Source organism: Periophthalmus magnuspinnatus, chromosome 22 (genome assembly GCF_009829125.3).
Source record: "Periophthalmus magnuspinnatus isolate fPerMag1 chromosome 22, fPerMag1.2.pri, whole genome shotgun sequence".
In the NCBI taxonomy this organism is placed as follows: Eukaryota; Metazoa; Chordata; class Actinopteri; order Gobiiformes; family Gobiidae; genus Periophthalmus; species Periophthalmus magnuspinnatus.
Genome location: NC_047147.1, coordinates 19,056,321 through 19,080,817, shown reverse-complemented (window position 1 = coordinate 19,080,817; position 24,497 = coordinate 19,056,321). Strand labels below are relative to the sequence as shown.

General features: G+C 39.6%; 1 protein-coding gene across 1 annotated transcript in view; it reads left to right on the top strand.

The window, feature by feature from the left end:
* Positions 1 to 23,681, top strand: part of pcnt (pericentrin) — a 42,184-nt gene extending 18,503 nt beyond the window's left edge. Inside the window, exons 28-60 of the mRNA XM_055230956.1 lie at positions 276 to 347; positions 417 to 521; positions 1,393 to 1,545; positions 1,888 to 2,034; positions 3,167 to 3,327; positions 3,403 to 3,575; positions 4,031 to 4,203; positions 4,526 to 4,688; positions 4,759 to 5,001; positions 5,984 to 6,216; positions 6,862 to 6,969; positions 7,150 to 7,170; positions 7,831 to 8,067; positions 8,149 to 8,322; positions 8,453 to 8,605; positions 8,773 to 8,952; positions 9,052 to 10,086; positions 11,646 to 11,795; positions 12,306 to 12,486; positions 13,696 to 14,021; positions 14,515 to 14,617; positions 15,053 to 15,225; positions 15,896 to 16,147; positions 17,114 to 17,247; positions 17,867 to 17,996; positions 18,227 to 18,994; positions 19,314 to 19,490; positions 20,012 to 20,227; positions 20,849 to 21,075; positions 22,002 to 22,081; positions 22,490 to 22,604; positions 22,685 to 22,816; positions 23,299 to 23,681. Coding sequence (XP_055086931.1) covers positions 276 to 347; positions 417 to 521; positions 1,393 to 1,545; positions 1,888 to 2,034; positions 3,167 to 3,327; positions 3,403 to 3,575; positions 4,031 to 4,203; positions 4,526 to 4,688; positions 4,759 to 5,001; positions 5,984 to 6,216; positions 6,862 to 6,969; positions 7,150 to 7,170; positions 7,831 to 8,067; positions 8,149 to 8,322; positions 8,453 to 8,605; positions 8,773 to 8,952; positions 9,052 to 10,086; positions 11,646 to 11,795; positions 12,306 to 12,486; positions 13,696 to 14,021; positions 14,515 to 14,617; positions 15,053 to 15,225; positions 15,896 to 16,147; positions 17,114 to 17,247; positions 17,867 to 17,996; positions 18,227 to 18,994; positions 19,314 to 19,490; positions 20,012 to 20,227; positions 20,849 to 21,075; positions 22,002 to 22,081; positions 22,490 to 22,604; positions 22,685 to 22,816; positions 23,299 to 23,335 — 6,732 coding nt within the window. The 3' untranslated portion in view covers positions 23,336 to 23,681. The remainder of the gene's footprint in view (positions 1 to 275; positions 348 to 416; positions 522 to 1,392; positions 1,546 to 1,887; positions 2,035 to 3,166; positions 3,328 to 3,402; positions 3,576 to 4,030; positions 4,204 to 4,525; positions 4,689 to 4,758; positions 5,002 to 5,983; positions 6,217 to 6,861; positions 6,970 to 7,149; positions 7,171 to 7,830; positions 8,068 to 8,148; positions 8,323 to 8,452; positions 8,606 to 8,772; positions 8,953 to 9,051; positions 10,087 to 11,645; positions 11,796 to 12,305; positions 12,487 to 13,695; positions 14,022 to 14,514; positions 14,618 to 15,052; positions 15,226 to 15,895; positions 16,148 to 17,113; positions 17,248 to 17,866; positions 17,997 to 18,226; positions 18,995 to 19,313; positions 19,491 to 20,011; positions 20,228 to 20,848; positions 21,076 to 22,001; positions 22,082 to 22,489; positions 22,605 to 22,684; positions 22,817 to 23,298) is intronic.
* Positions 23,682 to 24,497: the final 816 nt, after the last annotated feature.

The following is a 24,497-nucleotide window of genomic DNA, read 5'->3' as shown; positions in this document are numbered from 1 at the left end:
CTCTTACAGTAATGCCAACTACAGCTAGCATGCTATCGGCGCATTTCCTGTTTATCGGACAATAAAAGACTTTATAATTCTATGCAAACCTGTTCATACAATATATCTGTACTGGGAAAAATGAGTAAAAGGCTGTGGAGCTTTGCTAGTTTTCACAATTTTCTTAACAGCATGACACAAAAATGGGACAAGTTACCCGGGGAGTGTTGGCCTCTACTGTCCACTTTTATCAGTCCAACAAAAATGAAGTTCTATATTAGCCACTTTTCTTTTAGGTGGAACTTTCTTCCCAAAAAGAAGCCTTGGATACTGAACATTGTCAAGCCTTGGAGGCACTGAAGAGACAAGTCAGTTTGTACTTTAGTAGAATTTTCTATACACAATGTGATTTGGTATTAAAATGTTTGTTTAAATAGGTTTTGGAGCTTGAGCAACAACATAGTGCAGCACTCCAAGAACTTACAAGCACGTACGCTGCAGAGATCAAACAACTCACTGAACAGCACCAAGTACAGCTACAGGTCTGCTATTCCTGTGTTCTTTTATGTATTTTAAGAACTTGTTTTAGGCTCCTGGTAAAAAAAAAAAAAAAATCATAGATTTTAAAGTACCCCATGATGAGAAAACAAAACTTGAACCAGAATTAAATATGGTTGTGCAATTAAGTTGAAGCAACACTGCGTAACATTTTGGTTGCGGTACTTCACATGCTGAACTTGAAAATAAACAATTTAAACCACACTTTGGAACATGTTGAGATGGATATGTTTTATTTCCATGATAGCAAGGCCCCTCTCCTGGCCATGTGAGAGCCAGGTTGTGGAAATGCAAACCTTTTTTTTTGTGTGTGAAATAAAAGCATACATTTTTACCACTGATCCTTTTATGTATTTAATCTTCTATTCTATCTTTTAGCTAAAAAGTTACACATCGGAACTTAATTAAAAACCACAGAATCTTGATTCAAATTTTATTTTGTCAATGATCAGCTTGTTTTTTGTTTTTTTTTTTGTTTTTGTTTTTTTTTTAATGGAGAGGTCCTCAGCCAATGCTCTGTAGTAAATGCATGTATTTTAGACCATAATTCAAATTTTGAGGAATACATTTTAAGACAAAAATCGGATATACAATTGTGATAGATCAAGAAGAGGATTTTTGTTTTGTCTCGTATCGCCCAGCTTTAGAATTAACTAAGTAATCCCAGTTCATGTAGTGAGCTCGCATGGTTTTGTTTCTATTACTTACCACCCCATTAGAAAAGGATTACATAGCCATTGTTTATCCTTTTATAGCCTGTCTGTACACCGGGCGTTTACACGCTTTTTAATAGGGGCACAGTGAGCATCTGGCCGGCCCTGGTATTAAACAAATCCCTGACATGTGTCCTCTCAGGAGCTGAAGAACATATCTGCCCGTGAGCTAGAGGCATGTCGCCGCGAGCTGGAGGAGTCATCATCACGGCAACGTCAACACTTCACAGAGGAAGTGGAGCTCCTCAAGGTCCAATCAGAAGACCGGCTCCAGGATAGGCTTCAGCAGATCAAGGTAAAGGTTACATGATGTTTTCTAGTCATAGTTTTAGTAAACAGACAAATGTGCTTGCTTGTGATGATGTAATGCTGGATTATGAGGTGGTGTTTCTGAGGAGGGTGAGGGGCATTGCTCTCTCTAAGCCCCAGCTGGACCACATCATGTGTAGAGTTCTTTCCCTTTGGAGCTTTTATTCAAACCCAATTGTACATAATACTGTCCTTAACATCCTCCTGTTGTCCCTCTGACCATTCTGAATCTTCATTTTGGGTATTTTGGGTTGTTTGTGGCTGGAAAAATGAAAAAAATGAACTGTGGATGTTTGGCGTATTAATCCTGATCCCTGTTTTCTGGAAGACGGAGTTTGAAGTGCTGAAAGAGGCGGAGCTTGAGAAGCTGAGGCGGAGTCATACTACAGAGCAGGAGGAGAAGGAGAGGAGCTACACCAGCAAAATGAGCCAGCTGACTGCTCAGCTCCAGCAGCTGGATGCTGTGGTGGCTCAGGTACAGTGCCTGCAGTTTGCAAGTTTTCAGACAGGATAGCATCTTCTGTTAACACCATTTAGCCACACTTTTTAAACGTTCTGTTTGTTGGATGAATTGAAATTTAAAGTCATTTTTACACCAGTCTTTACTGCCAATTATTGTAGTCTACGTGTGCGCCTGTGTGTATGATTAATCCCATTAGTTGTGTCAGCTCTAATAGTAGAGATTGACCGTTTTTTCATGACCAATGCTGAATGAAAACTTTCCCCAATTTGTAAGATTAAAGATACATTTCTTTTGCCATTTCAATTCATATTTTACTAGTGCAAACCAAAAGCACTGTAATCTTTGCACTTAAGTGTTCAAATAAAGTAAAATGCCTTGCTTTTAGTCAGGTGGTGGTCAGCAAACCAACAAATTGTTTGCACATTTTAGCGTATCAGCTGGAGAGAGATATATTCTGCTGATATTTGAAATATATGGTTGATAGCTAATAGTATAGTAATAATAGTAATGGTAAAAGTAGTCATAATAAATGTATCATTTCAATTTTTTATTGTGTTATTGGTCTAGCAAAGAGGCAAGAAAAGAGAAACCATTATTTTTATTACTACCGTACTTTTTATTAACATGTTCTTGGAAGATTTTTCTTTTTGTTTCTGTGTAACATTCCTAAAATGAACAGCAACAAAGGATGATGAGTTTGTTTTAAATTTTTCACCTCTTTTAATAAAGGTCTAGTCACAATCATTCATTAAATCGCACTAATCTTCCCTTTCTGTTGAAATACTGTTTCTATTAAACTGCTTTATTATACCATTATATATAAGATCTTACTGCCTCTTGCGGTTTGAATTAAATGCTTGAGAGGTGGGAGGAGGCTGTTGTCACGACAACCTCATTGTTTTGTTGAAGCAGGTGTCTTTAGGAGAGGCGTTTGATAGGGCAGGGCAAAGAGGAGAGGGAAAAAGAGAGGGAAAGGATCAACTGTAACTGACTGTCCCCCTGCTCAAATCAGATCAGATCTGAACTGCTCTAAGGACTACATTAACTACATTTAGTGCTTTTCTATGGTGCTCTATGCTAAGGTAATATACTCACTTTTAATACGTAATCTATTTATTGACTTTTCCTTACATATTTGTTCCAGCTCCGAGAAGAGGTTGGCTGTCTGCAGGGAGAGCTGGAGGGTAAGCGCTCCGAGATGGAGACCCTAGACACTCTGCTCCAGCGCAGAGAGAGGGAGAGCCAAGAGGGGGGAAACCTGCTCAAAATGCTCACCGATGACTTGCACGCTGCTAGAGAGGAAAAGTAGGTCCTATACTGCTGTGCCATTTGAATAAAGCTGTCTTTGAAATGCCATTTTAATGTATGTCTTTTTCATAGGACTACACTAGTGACTGCTAACGAGAAATTGAGGAAGGTTGTTGTGGAGATGGTGCGGAGTACAATTGCAACAGAGGAGCTGATTGGGCAAAAAATCAGGTCACATAACACAACTTCAACTGAAGCTAAATGTAGAAGAAGTTCTACTGGGAACAAAGATGCACATGAAGCAGGTTTGGTTATTTTTTTATCATTGATAAACCTTTTTGTGGTTGCTGAAAATCGGATGCTGATTGATGTTCAAATAAGTATCTACTTTTGGTGCTAGTTTTAATAAGTATCGATACTAAGAAAGCAATATTCACATGACAGAAATAAACCTTTCCTGAATAGCTTTAGAATGATTTTGAGCTGTTTCAGAACAAGTATAAGACACATAGACTAGTATACGCCCATGGATCACTATGGAATCTATCTGGACGACTGAGGGATTACACAGATATAAGGCCACATGGTAATATAATATAAAGTACTGTTAAAAATCACATTCCATTATCTAAAGAGTGTTTTTTATTATCATTGTGGAATGGGACCCTGTATTAAGTATAGAGTTTATTCCTTAGTACCAAAAGTGAATTTTAGTATTGTGATGACACTACTTCTATTAGCTGAATTTCTCTTTTCTCAGTGGCAGACTTGTCTTCAGAGGACCTGGAGCTGACCCATACCCTGTGTGAGAGCCTGTTGGTGTCTGATAAAAACCTGACTCCGGAGGGAGAGGAGGCTGCACTCTCGGCCAGTGGAAGGCTGCACCACACTGTGGGGATATTGCTGGACCTGCTCAACCAGGCTAACACACAGGTACTTTTGTTATCAGAATGTTCAAATCTAGTTTAACTTTTTTGCTGTTTTGTTTTTTTTTTAGCTGTTTTATGAACAAAATTGATTGTCGATTAACAGACCTGTAATAGCCATAAATCTAACGTGGTAGAACAAGTAGTATGAATTACCATTGTTTTTAAGAGACAATATAAATATAAAGTTCAAAAGTCTAACTGAAGTTGGCACAAAAGAGAACATGGCTCACTTTTTGATGTTGTAGATTCCTGACGTTTACTGCAATAACATTTGTGTGTTATGTTATTACTCATCCTCAGAAAAAAAATATGTGTTCTATTTTTAGCTGGAAGAGACCCATAATGTGCATCTGTCCCTGGAGCAGAAGTTCATTCGGGGCAGGGATGACTCTGCTCAGTTGGTTGAGCAGCACAGACTCCTGATGGAGCAGCTTAACGAGGAGGCCAAGCAGAAGAGCCACCTCCAGTTGGAACTACACAAAGTGGAGGGTAACGTGCTCTCTCATCTCTCGATCCAACCAGACGCGCAGTATCCTTTCTAACACGCTCATCTCTTTAGGGCTCCTGCAAGGCTTTGTTGCAGAAAAGGCAATTTTGGAAGAGACTCTGCAGCAGAAGGAAACCCAGGAAGAGAGAATGGCAGAGGAACTGGAGGGGTTAAAGGTCAAATTGCACCAGATACAAAACCTCAGTAAAGAAGTGGAGATGCTGCGGTGCAAGAACCAGGAGCTGAGCGAGGAGCATGCCATCCTGTTGCGGCAAAAGGAGCACCTTTCTGCAGACCTGGGAGAGAGGGAAAAAGGTGAATAGAAAAACTAATCACTTCAGTGTGGATACTTGATGTTGTTATTTGTGACCATGTGTTTATGTAATGTCTGTGCTCAGATGCGTCAAGCCTTCATAGACTTTTGGCACAGGTTTGTGGGTCAGAGTGGTGAAGTGTTGTGTTGAGGGGGGAGGAGGGGATTTGCAGTGGTTTGGCTTTAATGCGCAGTTTGGATACTGTATGTTTCATAAATGATATGATGTTTTTATGTATTTATTTGAGATTAACAAACATACTTAATACTTAATCTGATCAGTAACAAGAGTATAAAGTAAACTTCACTTTCCTTTTTCATTTACAATACGTTTTTGTGTTTCTACATGAAACTGCTGGTGCTAATGCTAGCTTTTTGTGTTGCTTTTAGTGTTTTTAAATATGAACATTTAAAAATGCATTCTGATGCTGTTTTGTGGTGTTGTGAACATGATAGTGATGGGCAAATTGATAGCAAAGTAATGTTGATAGTTTGACATTTTTTGTATCGTGACAACACTATTTCAATCCAAATGAGTACCACAATAATAAAAATCATTATTTAGACAGTAGAATGTAATTTTCAACATTAAGTGATGGTATTTTCTTTAATATAACCATGTGGCCTTATACCAGGTTGACTCGGGGATTACACAGATATGTTGTTTTATACCAGTTCAGGTACAGCTTAAGATCAATCTAAAACTATTCAGTATTGATACTAACCAAGACCAAAACTAGTATTGAAACTAGATACTTGTCGATACTTTTGACAACACTAGCTGATACTGATTGTTATTGAAGTATAAAAATGTCTAAAAGAAAGTTTTTAAATTAACCTCTATTTTTATACTCAGTGGTATCACAGTGTCATAGTATTGGAATTGGATCAAAGAAAAAACGCTGGTATTGCCTATGACTAAAAATATATATAATTTATTATCTTTTGAATTTAAAAATGTACTTTCTCTGTATTTCTATATAGCTTTACTGACAGAGGTGGAACATTTGGCAGCAGACAGACTGGACTTGCAGCGTCAGGCAGAGAAGGACCACAGCTCCCTCTCCCAGCGAATCCGAGCCTTGGAGAGAGAGCTGGAGGACCAGGAAACCAAGGGCCTGGAGACGGAGCAGCACCACAAGACTCACACGGAGGACCTGCACCAGAGAGTCCAAGCTCTGGAGAAGCAGCTAAAGCACAACAGGCAATTCATAGAGGTAAGTGCTAGGGCTGAACCATTTTTTGAAAAATATTAAATTGGGATAATATTAATAGTTAATAGGATTCAGTTAGAAGTTCACATTTTAAACTTGTCCAGAAGAATTGACAAAAAAAACTGAAATACTGACTGATAAATTACAAACATATTCTGCATAAAAACTGCTAAGCCTGCAGTTTAGATCTGTAATGCAAGAATCATTTCAGAACAAGATGGTGTATTTTGTTGTTTGTGGAGTAGGTTTGTTAAAAGCATCAAAATCATCGTTTACACAGATACATTACTTTTTACATAACCATGGGGCCTTATATTTACACAAAAAAATACTCTGATTTAATGTTAAAAATGGCTTTCTATTATGATCATGGTATCAGAATCGGTAATGAATTTCGAGCATATTCCTTAGTATCAAAATTGAGTTTTAATTCAATTTTAATATCACAACATCACTATTGTGAAGGAATTTATGGTACTTCAAAGATCACAGCCTTTGAGATTTTCTGACTGCGTTTATTCAAATTGCAATTTAAATTTGATTGTAATTAACCTTGCAGTCTTACTAAAAGCAACATAGAACTTTTAGGTTAGAATAATTATGCCCAAATACTTCTGCATAATATAGCAATTATTTATGTTTTTATAGGAGCAAGCTGTGGAGCGGGAGCACGAAAGAGATGAGTTCCAACAAGAAATAAAAAAACTGGAAAATCAGCTTAGACAAACAACTGGTACTGACAATAAAGGACTCAAGGTGAGATCATATTTTAATGGTGGATAACATGCATTTAAACAAGATGGGCTATGATGTGATTGTCTTTTAAAAATTGGTTGAATAGATGCATAAATGACAACATAGAGACAATAGGTTAATGTGTACTTGTTTCCTAATCACTGACTTTTGTTTATTCCTGTCTTGAACGGATTGCTGTAGTTTGAAGACATGGTTTTTCAGGTATGGCGTCTAACTGTAGTTTTACATCTGCTAGTTTATCTGCCTGGTGCATGCTGTGTCCATCTTTCACCTCCTAATTATCATCATAATTTACTTCTGCTTGTTGCTCATTTATAAATATTCTGGCTTGGAGTAGTTTTAGTTAATGATCAATGATTGCAATTGGCTCTGTGCACAACGGAGCCCGGCAACCTCATTTTTAGTGTTACTACTTCCTGTCTGACATTTTCACGCTAAAATTAATAAATATCTAAAGATACAATAGTGGACAGAGGATATCACTGACAACATATTAAACACTACACAAATAAAATTAATACTTCACCAGAGGACGCTTCTGTGTTTAGAAAGAGACATTTGTTTGTGTCTCAATGCTAATGCTAATAATAATAATTTTTAAGCATAATACATATTAAATCATCACCACAAACTGATGTATTCTACACATAAAAAATTTAGTAGTCTTTATTTGAATTAATTAGAATTTTAATAGGTTGTTATGTTATTTTTTCTGATTTTAATAAATGTGACCGTTAGGTTTAAGACACAGTGAGCTAGTTGCATGTTGTGCACAGAGCCTATTCCAGCATGACTTGTTGACCTAAGAATGCAAAATCACAAAGTATCTGGGTTATAAAACACTTTTTTCTATTTTTGCAGGTGGAAAATCTCCAAGCTATAATCAAAGACAAAACCGAAGATCATGCCATCCTGCTTGCAACTAACCAGCAATTCCAGCGTGAACTCGCAGAACGCAACGAAGAGATCGACAAACTGGCCGGTAGAATCAGGGAGCTGGAGCAGGCCTTGCTTAGCAGCGCAGAGACCAGTAGAACTGTGAACCAACTAGAACAAGAGCTCCACAGGGCCATGCTGAGAGAACAGGAGCTCACACAAGTATGACAATAAACTGAGCACACAGTGAGATAATCAGACGAATGGTCTTTGTTTTATTTCTCTTCCTGTGCCCTCTGACAGGATAAGCAGGCACTGGAGCAGCAGCAGCTATCAAACAGACTCCAGATCTCAGCACTGCAGTCTAAACTGGATGAGACCAGACACTGTTACCTGAAGAACAGCCATGAGCCCACGCAGGAGCTGAGGGAGGCACTGGACACAGCCCAGCAGAATCTCGATAGCAAAGAGCAAGAGGTCTGTACTTGGTGCATTCATTCATGATGCTGGATGAAACATGAAAGCTTTGCAATAAAACTCTGTAAAAAAGTAGTATAGTGATACAATTTCCTATCGGGAAAAGTAAAGTATACTTTAACCTTGCTAGGTGGAAGTACTGCTTGGCCAACTGGAGACTGTGCAGAGGGACCTGGGCATCAAAGAGGTGGAGCTGAAGCACCTCACTCTACAGCTGGAGCTCATCGCTACTCAGAACACAGCTCATGTTAATGAACTACAAGATGAGATTGCACTTCTCAAAGTAATTATTTATGAATTTAAACATCTGACTTAAAGCAAAGATAATGGCTATCTGAGGTATGAGATGAATTGCTCATATCTTATAATGGACAACGAAGTAAATATTTACAGTAATCAAAATGCATATTACAAATTGGCTGATGACTTCACTTTGCATATCCCTTGTAGGAAAATGTGTCTGCACTCACTATACTCCAAGAGGAGAGGAGAGAAGAACCTGAGGACAAGGAGGCAGAGGAGGACACTTTTGCCTCAGCTTTGCTCCTGGAGAAGAACTTGGAGATTGACCAACTTCATAATGAGATCCATAGACTTGAACAGGAGCTGGAGCACAGTGCTGAAAACAAGGTAACACGGTATTATCATATGGGCAAAGACAACATAGTACTATAGTGATTCAAAAGTGTCAACTACTACTGCCAAATGCCTATCTCTTTTGACTATTAGGATGTGGAAATGGAACAACTGCGCTCTCAAGTTGAAGACCTCCGCTCTCAAGTAGAACACCTCCAGTCCGAAACCCTCCGAATCCGCCACGACAAGGAAGAAGAGGAGGAACGCCTTCATGAAGTCATCAGCACCCTACAGGCCGAGCTCGCTACGCTGGGCCCCAACCTCCACGAGGTCAGCGACTCCCAGGACGGTGACAGCATCAACCCTTCACCCGCACCCAGCCCTGAACCACAACTATACACCATCCAAGAACCGAAAACCAGACCTAACAATCTCAAACAAGAGCTGGGAGTTAGCTATCCAGCATCGACACGCTCACTACGATCCCGCCTCAAAGCTCTCCAGAGTCAATTGGAAACGGTAGCGGCAGAGAAGGAGGGATTGGAGAGGTTGCTGCACACCCAGGAGCAGGAGTACAGAGGGCATGGAGAGGAGTTTGCGAAAAGGTTGAAGTCGCAGATGGAGAGGTTTGAGGAGCTTCAGAGCGTGTTAAATGGTAAAAATTGTGAATTGGAGCAACTTCGAAGCCAATTTGAAGAACAAGGACAGAAAATGAAAGCGATCCAAGATGAAATGGACAGTTGTAAAACGCAAGACCAAAATCTTAATGTCCTACATGAAGAAATCGCTCAGCTCCATTCTTTAGTTGCAGAACTCCAAAGCAAAGATAAGGAGAGATTAGAAGAGATTGACACCCTAAAAGCAAAAGATGAAGGGATGAAATCAGAATTGGGTGTTTTAAGAGAAAGTAGGATTACATTGGAGAGGAAGATTCAGGCGAGTCAGGATGAACTGGTGCACATGGAGACTCTGGTCACCGAGAAGAGGAGCAAAGTGGAATTGTTGGAAACTGTGACGGAAGAGCTAACCGCGCAACGAGACGCGCTGAGGGGCAGGGAGGTGGAGCTTCAGCAGGAAATTGAAAGACTGAAGCAGGAATTGGTGGCAATGAGGGGGCGAGTTCAAGAGCTGACAGAAGAGCTCAGGCATAAGGAGAGGAACCAGCAGGAAGAGCAGAAAGAAGTCCTGGTGAGTTATTATTATTTTTTTAAAATTCAATCATAAACTTTACTTAAAGAGAAAAGTTGCACTGAGTATTGCCGTGAAAGTACTTTTATGAACCTTTGCACATTTGCATGCGCTGACCTGTTTTCCCAAAGCTACATGTTTTGAGTTATTTTATTACTTAATGGAAGGTTCAAGGTTCAAGATTCAAAGTTTCTTTATTTGTACCTGAGGGTAAATTTGTTTACAGAGGGTATCACAGCAGTCCAATAACATTCATTTTAAGACCACCGAGGGGCCACATAACATCATCCAAAGTGATGATGGTGGAGCTCCTGGAGTAGTGGTTGTGTGGGGTCCATAGAACTGATAGCTGCTATGCAAGGGCAGGTTAAACCCACCAGTCTACTCACCCACTTCACCACCTGCTGCAGGGAGTTCCTCTGTGGCCTGGTGGTAAACTGACTTTGAGACAATCGCCAAGGACAACAAATACTCATTAAAGGCTCTGTAGAAGAGTTAATACTAGAGTATGCAGATTCCTCCAGCAATACATTCTTTGGTGGCCTTTTTTACAAACATCTTCACAGTTGTCCTTACAGATTGGAATCTATAGGGATGTGGGGATGAACGATTTGTGAAAAATATTTTAGTTGCGATTTTTCTGACAAACATTGCAATTGTGATTAGATTTACTGTATGTTTTTTTAATTATAGGGATAGTTCAGTTTTGCGGGCAATTTAAAATGTGAACTTTGTGTTCAAAGACAACATGACAAACTAATACTAGAATCACATTTCAGAACATCCAAACTAGGGTTAGCTGTTTTTATGCAGAAAGGGAGAAAATATTTAGTTTGTGAAGGAAATTATGTTGCTTCAAAAAATTACAGCCTTTGCAATTTGCTGCTTGATTCCTTTCGAATTGTGATTTAATCTTGCAGCCCTACTTAATACTAGACAATAATACACAAAATACAATTGTGCAAACAGACATGGAGAAAAAGCTAGTGGTTATTTATTGTATGTTTTTAATGTATGCCTAATGCCTTTTTAACAAATGTTTAATCCTATATCTACTATTACAGGCTTATGGGTTTTCATAAACTGTAAAGGGAATGTTGTTATACTGTCTACATGTGTAATTTGATATTTATAAAGTACGGTATCCAATATGTAGGGGGTATCGACAAGGCCCTGGTCTGAGCAGAAAGTGGGCGGGAGCACATCTGGATGTAGTTACAGCTACACCACGTCATCGGTGCTGCCATTTAAACAGCAGAGTTACAAAGGAAGTAGTTTCAAAATGAGGAAGGAGAGAAGGGGGTAGCGTTTTTGTGTGTTTTTAGCCAGACTTGGCTTGAACTCTTGACGGTCTTGTGTGGGAGTGCAGGGTAAGCAGATGTGTTTTTTTAACTGCTTGCAAAGCTCTGTACGATGTAATTGCTTTTGTCGTAATGCAGATAAATGGTCAAGTAGTGTTTTTTTTATTTTGTATGTCTTCATAATAGGCTATCCTGATGCCTTTTGTGTCTTCATAATAGACTATCCTGATGCCTTTTGTGTCTTTTTTTTATTTCCAGAGTCACGCTGAACAAACTTTGGCCAAGGCAGATGCTGTGTTGAAAGAAAAAGAGTTGAAGCATCATGCATTGTCCAAGGAGTTAAGCAATGTGAAACGTAACCTTGAAGAATCCACAGAAAAAGCTGAAAAACTCCAAAGAGAAGCACAGGTGGCCATATTATCACATTGCGGTGATTGTTAAAGGGGCCTGTACCTGATTTCAAAACCATGAGCCAGAAATATGTTTTGAACTTTTAGCCCCACCCACTTAGTTATTTCTGTGTCATGGTGCAAAATGACAAAAAGCACTGTCTGGGATAGTGTCATGCAAACAGGAGGCAGTGATTACAGAATTATAAGGAAACAACTGCTTTTTTGTTACTTGATTCTCTGTCATGGTACAATTTCAAGAGTGTTTCGGATAGTGTCAGACAGCTGGTTTCCCATGATTCTTAGGGTCTCCTTTCTTTGTCCAATCAGACATATTCTCACTGTCCGTAGCTTATGTATTAAGTAAAATAATAATAATCACTTCATTTTACTATTTACTTCATGACTTGTATGGTAAAAATTGCTAAAGAACATTTCTCTTGACCAGTTTAAATTAAAATGAGGTACAGGCCCTTTCAAGTTTAAAGATTGAAGTGCTGAACTGAATTTTGTTGGGTTTTTTTGTTAGCATAAGGAGCAAGTTTTTGCCAACTTAGAGAGCCATAACCAGCAGCTAAAGGCAGAGCTCCAGAACCTGAAGGAGGATCTGGCTGCACAGGAAGAGGAACTCAACCTCCACCGCAGAGAACTTCAAACACTCCGACTGCGTTATCAGCATGATGTACCACCCCATCAACCAGCACACAAGGGTAGGAATGTGCTCTGGAATGACTACTTAAGAGTTAGTTCTGTTTTGGAAACTGGACAAATAAACTGGATCACTGGAAAAAAAAATTAGATGCATAGTTAAGATAAAGTTGATCTTCAGTTAATTGTTAATATGCAACCAACGATTATTTTAGTGTAGAACAGAAATAATCAGTTGACTCTTCCAAATTAGACTTTTATCAACCAAATAAAGGTAGAAATATGTAAATATTGTCTATCTAGAAGGCTTCAGTTTGCAAAGTGTGTTTTGATGAAAATGAGAAATTGTATTACAATCATAATATCAAAAAATAATGAACAAAGACCTTTTTTTATAACAGACAGCAGAATTATACAATTATCTTACTCTGAAACACATCCTGAAATCATTATCTCGACTATCCAAACCACAACAATGGTTAATTGTGACTAATAGACAATAAAAAATAATCATTTTTATTATACTTTTTTATACATTTCTGACCTCTTGTATAAGGTGTGCATTCCTAATGGTAGATTTTTTTAATTGCAGACATTTTAAGTATGAGGTGAAATCAAAGCTGTGCAATCTCTGCTCGATTGCAAAATTTGTACTTTTTTCATTGGATTTGCAGACACCACAGCTATTATCCAAACATTTAATGTATTGCTTTTCATAATTCAATATGGATTTTTTTGGAGCCGATGCTGATATTTGTCTTGCTGTTGTGGATGATAACTGATATTAAGCTTTTGATATCTATTGCAATGACCAAATTTAATGTGAAAACTTCACTATAACTGAACTTTCTGAATGCATTTGTTTGGATGTAGGTTCATATTTTCACTCACTGGTGTTTTCAGTTTGTCTTTTTGAACAGACTGTCTGCTAATATGTCATTCCTAGTTTGTCCTCAAAGTCTGAGGCAGTGCAGAAAACATGGTGCCAAATATTAGCTACATTTTCAATATCAGATACCTGGGGGGAATTCTCCGATATCGCAGGTAACTAATAAGCCTGCCCTACACTGAGGGCCAACATCTTTTATGTACTGTATTTATGTACTTTGACTAATCTGAGAAATACATTTGACCAAAGTACTTCAATGATGGTTATTATTATTAGTTTTTGCATTTTTGAAATTATGAAGAGTAAAACAAAACACCACTCCGTTCAGTACTTTCAAGAGAATTTGTTGTTTTGATTTGCATTAAGAATTTTGTCTTTCCAGATTCCTCCCACACTGCCTTTGAGGATGTGATCTTGTCTTCTCACGGCGATGTGTCCTTGAGCTCTCCGGAGGTTCTGCGGAGGCTGGAGTGTTCTTCAGACAGGTTCCCCGAGCGCCTCCACACCTCTGTGCTGGAATCCCGACTGTCTGAGCTCAGCGCCCTCAACACCTCTGCTCTGGACCTGCCCCAGACTAAACCCTCCCCTAGGGTCCAGATGGAGCCAGCCCACTCCAGAACCATTACCCCTGAGCCAGTGTCCCGCAGCAGCCACTCTCCAGTCTCAGGCTCCAACTACTCCACTATGGACTCCCTGGACACAGACAAGGTACTCATGTCATGAGCATTTTATTATGGTTATTAAGTATTCAGGTAGTACTTGGACCAGCTCTTCATCATTAACTCTAAATTGGGGAAATTCACTCACTGAAGTCCACTTGAAGACCTGATTCAGACCTTCAGGCCCTTTTGATAAGTACACTACGTATCAAAACGTATCAAATTTATTTTACTGGGCAAATAGATTTGCCCAGTAAAATAGTTTTTAAAGTCTGATCATCTCATGCTATTAGCTTGATCTGTTTGAATGAGTTATTACAAATTGATATCCTTCAAAGTCATACTGCTGGTTATTGTGACTGTCAAATTCAATATAACTGTGATACCACTGTAACGTTGATTGACATGGTTGTATTCATAATACCACCTTTGGTGTAAAATGAAATGGGGTCAATCAATGACACAGCAAAATCTGTTTCTTTTGACTTGCCCAAAAGCAGTTATCCTGGAACCTTGGTATTTATGAAATGCTTTTCTTTCAGGTGCAGGAGTTAGAAGAGCTGGACATCACAACACCTTCCACTCCTTTGGGCTCGACCTCTTCCATGTCTGCTCCAGAGTGGGCCAGCGATGGATATGGAAGCAGTGAGTGTACCACAGTTTTTGTATAAAATGGATGCATTGCCCTTTCATTTATGTTAAACAATAGAATGAATTAAGAGCAATCAACAAAAAGTCTTCTTAAATGAATTTTTTTTTAGAAGAAAGTTGAATATAAAAAGGTGTTCAATTCAAATCTTGTTTGAAAACCAAATAAAAAGTGAACTGCAAAAATTTGACAAATTATTTAACAAATCTATTTCCATACATGATTTCATGGAAATAGAAAATTATAACAATACTTGAGGTTTCTAATGTTTTTCAGTGTAATAAAAACATCCATAATGGACTAAATTAGAACAATGTTTGTTTTTTCATTTTTGAGCAAAAAAGCTTCCATACTATGGTTTTACTCAACAATGAACGCAGGCTTGTTTAGTACAACCCAATGACGGTGCTTACATGTTGTTGTGTCCTCAGATGTGAGCTCAGATCTGGGGGCTCGTCTCAGAGCAGAGCTGGAGCAGACAGAGCGGCTGGATGCCCAGTTTGTAGAGTACCTCCGCTGCAGAGGCATCAACCCCACAGCCAACACAGACAGTGCAGCTGGGAGTATGAGCTTCAGTGAGGAGCTGTTGTCTCCAGAACTACAAGTAAGACTCATGTAGACTTATAATATAGCAGTCATTTATAATAAGACTGAGAGATTATAAGAGATTGAGGAGCAACGATCATCTATTGCAAATATAACCTCATTATTTATGGTGCAGTATAAAACGTTGAGTGCTAAAAGTAAAAAATTGTCAAATGTTCAGTTTAGTTTCAAAAGTTTGTGACATACACACAGTACAGTACAGTTCAGTATCTAGTGAAATTCTTCTGTACCTTCCAGCAACATGATGTACAACAAACCCATATAGTAAATACATCAAACACATAGAGGAGGAGAGGATTATTAGTGGTGTGTACACTCAAATGTAAAATAAAAGATATGCATATTGGGGGGAAAAAAGAGTAAATTTAGATACAACAAATATACAATACGGGCAAAAGAACAGAACAAAACTAGCTGTGAAAATTGAATATTTGGTTTCAATACATATATAGGAAAATAATCTAATGATAATTACAGTGAAAATTTAGAGTTCAATTTTTTATTCCAGATTTAATCATTTATTGTCACTGTCAAACAACACTGGTGTATGGATGTGTGTGTGAATAGATGAGTGGTTCCTTGATGTAAAACGCTTTGTGTGCCTTGAATGTAAAAAAGTGCTGTATGAATATGACCATTTACCTAATGTATTCTTTTATTTCCTTTAGGCACTATTGAGGAAGGTGTATCAGGAGAGCTGCAGAATCCTCACTTTGTCCCAGCGCCGTGGCCTCTGTCGTCCTCCTGGTTCAGAGGTGAAGGCCTTGTCCCCCGTCCCCCCACAGCAGCGCACTGTGGATGGCTCCTCTCATCACGATGAGTCACTTCCTCCCATGAGCTGGCAGCAGGAGAAGAGGGCCCTACAAGAGACTGTCATCGCACTCAGAGAGCTGCTCTGTCGAATGGCCCAAAAGCACAATGTGAGTATATAATTGGTCATATTTCATCCATCCATCCATTTTCTTTCGCTTATCCGGGGCCGGGTCGCGGGGGCAGCAGTCTAAGCAGGGACTCCCAGACTTCCCTCACCCCAGACACGTTCTCCAGCTCCTCCGGTTGGACCCCAAGGCGTTCCCAGGCCAGCCGAGAGACATAGTCCCTCCAGCGTGTCCTGGGTCTTCCCCGGGGCCTCCTCCCGGTGGGACATGCCCAGAACACCTCCCTAGGGAGGCATCCAGGAGGCATCCTTAGCAGAGCCACCTCAACTGGTTCCTCTCGACGTGTAGGAGCAGCGGCTCTACTCCGAGCTCCTCCTGTGTGACTGAGCTCCTCACCCTATCCCTAAGGGTGCGCCCGGCCACCCTAAGGAGAAAGCCCATTTCAGCCGCTTGTATCCGCGACCTTGTCCTTTCGGTCATTACCCAGAGCTCATGACCATAGGTGAGGGTAGGAACGTAGATTGACCGGTAAATCGAGAGCTTTGCCTTTAAACTCAGCTCCTTCTTTACCACAACGGACCGATACAGCGACCGCATCACTGCAGACACTGCACCGATCCGCCTGTCAATCTCACGCTCCATCCTTCCCTCTCTCGTGAACAAGACCCCGAGATACTTGAACTCCTCCACTTGAGGCAGAGACTCATCACCCACCCGGAGAGGGCAAACCACCTATTTCCGGTCGAGAACCATGGCCTCGGATTTGGAGGAGCTGATTCTCATCCCAGCCGCTTCACACTCGGGTGCAAACCGCCCCAGTGCCTGCTGCAGGTCCTGGCTCGATGAAGCCATCAGGACGACATCATCTGCAAACAGCAGAGATGAAATCCTGTGGTTCCCAAACCAGACCCCCTCCGGCCCCTAGGCGGCGCCTCATATTTCATTGCAATAATATTTTTGTCTTGTATTGTGTAATAGAACGTCTAATAAATAGTGTTATTGGTGTAGGCTGAGGGAGGTGGTCCACTCCCAGATGGGCACATGGAGCTACAGTTGAGAGCAGAGCTGGAGGAGAGGCAGAAGGAAGTGCAACGTGCCCACAACATCCAGCAGGAGCAGAAGAACAAGATACAAACTCTCAGGTAAATCAATGCCCAACTTGGACTACACAGCTAAATTGTTACAGCCTTTGGCTGTAAAAGAAAATACAAAAACAAAAAAAAACAATGATGTACGTAGCTTGGCATAATGTAGAACTTCAATGCCAATCTATTTATAGAATCAGGTGGGATATGTATTATTATGCCCTCAGGTGGTGCAGTAATGTATTACAAGTAGTGGTGGAAGTTTTTGTCAAATTAATTTTAATTTCTTTAATATTTTTTTATGAGGATATTGATGTTGTTTAAAACCTGATCTATTTATGCACATTTAAGCACATTTCTTACAGGATATATGGGCTCTGTAATCACTGCACAAGCTAAAACTAAACTAAACTAATATAACCTAAAATGTTTGGAAAACTTGTTCCAGGAGCTCAAATTACAGTATGTTTTTTAACTACAAAGTGCATCATGAGACATAGTCAATATGTTGTTTGTAATATACATAAACGGTGTAACCCCTAAGCTGCTTAACCCATACTAATCCAACAGTTTGTATAATAAACAAGCTACAAAAGTTGTCTCAATGGAATATCAATGGGATACAGTGTAAACAGTGTAAATGTTTTTTTTTTCCTTTTGTTGTTGTTGTTTTTAGGACAACCATTGAAGAAAGTGAGGATACCTTACAAAGGGAAAGAAGCAAAGTCCAAATGCTTCAACAGGAGCTGGAGCAGGAGAGGACACGCAGCCTCCGCAAAGACATCGAGGAAGGGGAGAGGCGCGAGGTGAGGCATATATAAAGACAAATTAAATCTGTGAATCAAATTAGTATTTTTATGGAAAAAGGCTAATTAAACTCAAAGAATACCAAGCTAGCTCACTCATTAACTTCTCTTTTGTTGTCCCATTTAAATTAAGAATTTGGTGTTTTAGTCAACTAAAACCACTAATCAACTAAAGGCTTACAGCCCTAATGTCAACTTGATATATTCTTGTCTAAAAATTTCCCTTACAGGCTGAACACGTATCGTCTGAACAGCAGAGGTCAGATGTCATGGCCCTGCGAGGTCAGGTGGACCAGGAGAGAGTGGCCTGCAGTAACCTTAGACGTGAACTTCAGATTGAACAGTCTCGCAGCATGCTGTTGGAGAAGCACCTGGGCGACCTCCAACAGGAGCTGGAGAAGGCCCAGCAACAGTCTACACACCTGCAAGATGTTTCCTCACAAAAGAACCAGCTAGAACATCTCCTGAACCAAGCCCAATCACGCTTAGCTGAAAGTCACTGTAAACTCGACGAAGAGCGGAGTCGCTTCTCAAAACAAGTGGAAGAACTCAACCAGAGACACGAATTGGATGCGGCCCGTGACGGGAAGTTCATCTCGAATCTCCGAGAGCAACTGGAGCAGGAGAGGAAGCGGAGCGAGGAGCTGGCATCAACGATCGACCGGCTCAGAGCAGATCTGCTGCAGAGTCGGAGGAAATGGGAGGAAGAGGAGAGGGTCATCAGGGAGGAGATGCAAAGAGAACAAGAGGCGTTAGCTAGGCAGAAAGCAGCTTTGGAGAGCCTGAAGGAGCAGAAGCAGGATGCGTGCAGAGAGCTGGAGGCCGAGAAGAGCCTGTCCAAGCGTCAAGGAGCAGAGATAACAGAGCTGAAGGAAAAGATGGGCCTGATGAAGACCAAGGAGAGGGAAAGAGAGGAGCAGTGGGAGAGGGAGAGGAGGAGGGGCAGGCAGGAGCAGGCCGAGAGGGACAAGAGACAACAAAACACCTACAGTAAACTGGTAAGTTTGATTACACTGGAAGAAAGAATATCTTCATTAGAGAAAATGCATACATTCAGAATGTCTGTGCAATCCCTCATTTGTTCAAGTAGATTCCATCGAAAAATCTAATTTAATTTTATCATTTTTTATTTTTCCAATGAATTCAGTATATAAATTTGATTTGACTGGTGGACCTTTAACAAATTCAGATAATTTAAGTAATGTAACTGGGTCTAAATGACTAAACCCATCTAACCTAATAAGCCATAAGCCAAATCAACATTCTGGATTTAAGTACTTGAACCCTCAAAATCATGTTCTCGGTCTTGTGTTTTAGTGTGAGTTGGAGTTGTTGAGGCAGCAGGATCAGCAGCGCCTGAAGGAGTTGCAGCGCACTTTAGCGGAGCTGGAGAGAGAGGAGAGGGAGATGGCCAGGCAGAGGCTGAGTGGACAGCACCACAAAGTCCAGACTGACAGCCCCAAGTTACCTGCCCATGCCCAATACAACCAGCAGGTAGGAAAATTCTGAGGTTTTTATTTGAGGCAGAGGACAGCTAAAATCTGCATCTTATTATTCTACCATAGGATTCTTATGTGAATTTTGCCCTGGTTTATAGCTATTACTACTATCCACATGAAACAAAGACTCAAACAATCATCATTTACTCTACTGATACAAAATCTTTTCAACAGCTGCTCCAAAACAAAAACAAACTTTTAGATTACATTTTTGCAGTAAAAGATGGTGACACCTGCCTTTTATAAACTTATTGACTTCTGACAGTGCTTAGCAAGATCCTAATTATTCACATCAGAGTGAAGTGGAGCTGTCACAGTAAAGCTAACAACAACTAGCATGCTAACAACGCACTTCCTGATTTGCGGAGGATAAAATGCTTAATAATTAGATGTTACATTTTCACCCTAATAGCAGCTTTTACAATAAATTTGTACTGGGGCAAGACAATTTTTACTTTATTGCATGAAGAAAAATCAGGTACAGCCCCTTTTTAATTTGATATTTTCTTATTCAAGGTGTCCACTGGTCCCTCTTGGGCCCATATGGAGAAGCTATCTAAGGAGAACGGTGAGATGAAGGAGCAGCTCACAGTGCAGAGTCAGGAGAGAGCGTCTTTCAAACAGAAGATCAGCTCTTTGAGTCAGCAGCTGCGACGCACAGAGGCAGAGCTCCAACAGGCCACATCTGAAACTGAGAACAGACCTGCCCACGACCCAGCCACGAACTACAAGGTCAGGAAGAAACACAGGATTCTGTTGAAATGCTTAATTAGAACATTCAATATTTCATTTGTTTCATTTGAAACAGTGAGGTGTATATTGGCAGAATGAACATGCACTACACACAGTTAAGACAGTTGCAGATGTATCTGCCCCACTGCTTAGTCACTGCTTTAATTTTTTGTATGAATGGATGACACACATTTTGATTATTTAATTATAAATACATTAATTATTAAATATTCAAATCTACTGACACAACTTGACTTTATTAATGACATGACACCAGAAAACCGGGTAAAGTATATGGCAAAATACATCATATTATAACACATGACACTGATCAAAAGTCTGTCTTTTATACTGAAATAAATGTGGAAAGCCATATTAGACACAAAAAACATGTTCCCGTTAAAACATCCCAAGCACATCACTGACTGCTCAAAAGCATTGGAACTCTACTACATCAAACTTGGATTTCAAGAGTGATGGAACAAATCTAAACGTGATTTGTGCAGTTCCCGCACACAGAGCTGTGTAACTAATCCAACTTATTTTAGGGGCCAGTCAAATGTGAAAAAGTCAATTAAAATACTATGAGAGTTTTGCTTAAGTGTCGTCTTCTTTCTTCAGCTACAGCGTCTGTATGAGCGTTACCTCCGTGCAGAGAGCTTCAGAAAAGCCCTGGTTTATCAAAAGCGCTACCTGCTGCTGCTCATCGGAGGATTTCAACAATGTGAGCAGGCCACACTGTGTCTCATTGCCACCATGGGAGTGCGGCCCTCGCCCTATCCCTCCCTCCCTCAGCGCGGGATGGGTCACTTCAGAGTAGTCGTACGAGTGGTCATTGCGATCTCAAGGTAAGAAATACTGACCATTCCAATAAAGGGCTGAGCGATGTGGTGATTAAAACTGAATTGTGAGCTCATCCCTTTGACGATCTATTTTTCAAATCATGTGACAGGTAGATTCAGCCAATTGCAATGAAGTGCGAACTTTCACAGGATAACTTAATTACCTCTTTAAAACAATATACAGATATTAAGTTGGAGCCAGATCACGATTTCGATTTTATCATGGTTAATGTCAAAATCGAAAGCGTGATCTGGCTCCCAGAAAAATTTTGACTCCTCACCTTTTTACTCTTTCGTCTCTGTGTATAGCACACGCTTCCCCCTCATTTTGCACTGATTAGACAAAGATCAAATTCGGAGCAAAAACTAATCTAAACTTGCTACAGTGTTCACACAGACGACTGTGTCATGTGGCTAAAGTTTGACTGATAAAAGTCTGCATATCTTTGGTATTTGTGAATGTGCAGAGCCTGGTAAATATCACTGCATATCCAAGATAATGTAACTCCAGTTATGAACATGAAAAAACTGTTGTAACATGAATCTAAATGAATAAATCTATGGGCCAGTAAATCTGACAGTAAAATACAAATAAATGCAAAAATCTTATGAAGATGATCTCAGAACTCTGTATTCCTGGAGAGGTCTTGGTCTCAATTATTGCGGCATTGACTATTAACACTATTTAGGTGAATATGATAAAAAGTTAAAGTTGTAAAGTTTCATGTAATGTTTTATATGAAAATTAATACTAAGTCCAAGACTGCTCATGTTTAGGACACTTAAATCTGAAAAATGGATAGAGCCAGGTTTAAATTCCTTGGTTAATTTTGTTGATATACTGAAGCCAAAACAGAAGGAATTTAGGGAGGCCAAACTTACAAACATTTAAAAATGTAGTCTTTTGTGTTGACAACTTTTCTCTCCTCCAGAATGAAGTTTTTGACTAGGAAATGGCAGAAAGCGATTCGAAGGGTCTCTCTTTCTGGGTCCGTCCACGGATCATCTTCAGGTGAGTGTTTAGTACTCAGTGTAGTCAGTGGTGTGCCGTCAGAGAAGGTCGTGTTGGCTCTTACATTTTAGCCAAAAAATGTAAAACTAATAATTATATTACAGCCATTAAATCACAATTTTGTATGTTTTTAGATGTAAAACCCTCCCCAACAATAACATAAGTAAGGCTGTCAGTGTAGTGAACAAAAGCACTAAATATTGTGGAGAATCAGCACTGTACATGTTCTACATGCATTAAACCGGTTTGGCTCAGCCTGCCCCCTCCAGCGCACTTCTGCAGATTAGCACACTTGCTGAGGGGGTGGCTTTGGCGTCTGTAGGCCTGTCAAGGTTGTGAGGCCATGGTCCACCTCTGATTGTAATACTCTTTTCTTCACATGTACTCTTTTTCTTCTTCATCTTCCAGGTTCTAAAGTGGAGATCTTAAGACCTCAACAGCCAAATTTTGAATCTGCCCCATTCCGAGAAAATGTGACGACCTTTGCTCCTTCCAGCAAAGCTTCCTTTAGGCTCCACACCAGGTTTGCACTTTTTTGTCTGAGATTTGAAACTACAATATTGTTAAGTTTCATGTTGAAGAATTTTGCCAACACTGTTTTAGGTCACATTCCAGTTCTACCCTGGCGTCGGTGCAAACTGGAACCACGTCCCAGGACCCAGAGAGATTGCTCACGGAATATATCCAACATTTGGAGAAAGTCCAGCACCGGTTGGCAGGAGTCAGGCAGAGTGGGTAATAGAATACATAGCTTTACTCGTGTTATTTACCAGATTTTTGAAACTTTTAGATTCCACAATGCACACCAGGACACCATATACTTGGATGTGTAGTTTAACTGTCAGGTTTTGACTGAGCGCTGCAGATAAATGTTATGTCAGTGAAAGTCATTTGTAAAGTTTTATGTAAAAAGTAACTTGAGTAAATATATTTCAGTAAATATAAAGTACCCATCTCTTTTCAGATTGCTTGGACATGTCAAAGAAAACATCATGTAGTTCACAGAGCACATTTTAAAGGAAGATTACAGTGTATTAGAAATTATACTTTTAGTCTGAAAATTAGCACTTCGTCCACTCTAGTACCAAGCTTTGCACTAAATTACATGTCGTTGTTCTTTTTGATGTATCTTTCAACTATTTTATTTGATATATTTTCAAGTTGTTTTTTTTTTTTCATTTTCTATTATCAGTAACCTTATACTCTTGTCTCATCAGGTTCGCCTGTTCTCCAGCTCGACCCAAAGAAGTCTGAGCACTAAAACCATGAATGTCTTTGGTCCGCACAACTTTTAAACGTCCATGCCTTAAACTGAAGTATATTGAAGATATGTTTTTATAAGCACATAATTTATTTTTAAATACTGTGTTTTTATACTGTCTAAACTTCAGTGTTATCTGCAAATAGTGTTTTTAAAAGTTGGATTTTTTTGTAACCTGTTTTGTACTTGTACAAGTATAATTATACTACTGAAATGACACCTGCACTAATCTTCAGTGGACATTATGCCTTGTGTGTGTTCAATGAAGGGTCATATTTTTGTACTACACTTGTACATACATCTGTGTATACCATAATATGTTTAATAAATATACATGGTAATTCTGTGTCTATCATTGGACTTGTAGGCTAATTCACTAGCTCTTTTTTCTATTGTTAAAAGGGTGGCTGTTTGCTCATTGGTATGTTATTGTGAGCCCTGTAGGTTAGCTGATCAATGTTCCATTAGGTTACTGTCTCAACATAAAAGAAGGCAGGGGGGCTTCTGGGGTGAAGGTTGAAATGTGAACCCACCATAACTGAAGCCACTCACAGAAAATATGTTGTGGGTCACAAGCAGTCATGTAATGTAGACTTAAATACGGGCTATTTAATGTGATAGTATATAACATTCAGGGGGTGAAACTGAACTGATCTGAGAAATTTAACTTGTCTGCATTCTCCATGTAGGTTTTATCCCATACTGTGGAATATTAGTTAAAGGAACTACATTTCCATGGAAACAAATGGGAGGAGGCCCGTCTACAGGTCAAATAAGATTACAGAAAGGATGCATGTTTTTCTGTTACTGCATACAATAAACACATCCATAATGAAAAAATGCTTTTGTTTTTATTTTTTGGAGGGAAAAAAAACATACTAGGGCTTTAAATGCAGAATATATTAACATTAATTTGATAAACATGTACAGAACTGATATTTTACCAATCTAATTATTACTGTGGAGAATTAGATTAGGCTCATTGTATGGGGTAACAGTGGAGTGGTTTGTGGGTTTGCCAGTTCAAGTCTTAACACCTCTATACTGTAATGTTGTGTCCCTGAGCAAAACACTTCACCTACCTGACCTACTATAGTCAAAATGTTAAATGTGTGTATATACACACACGCATATTAAATATAATTTAAGCTCCAG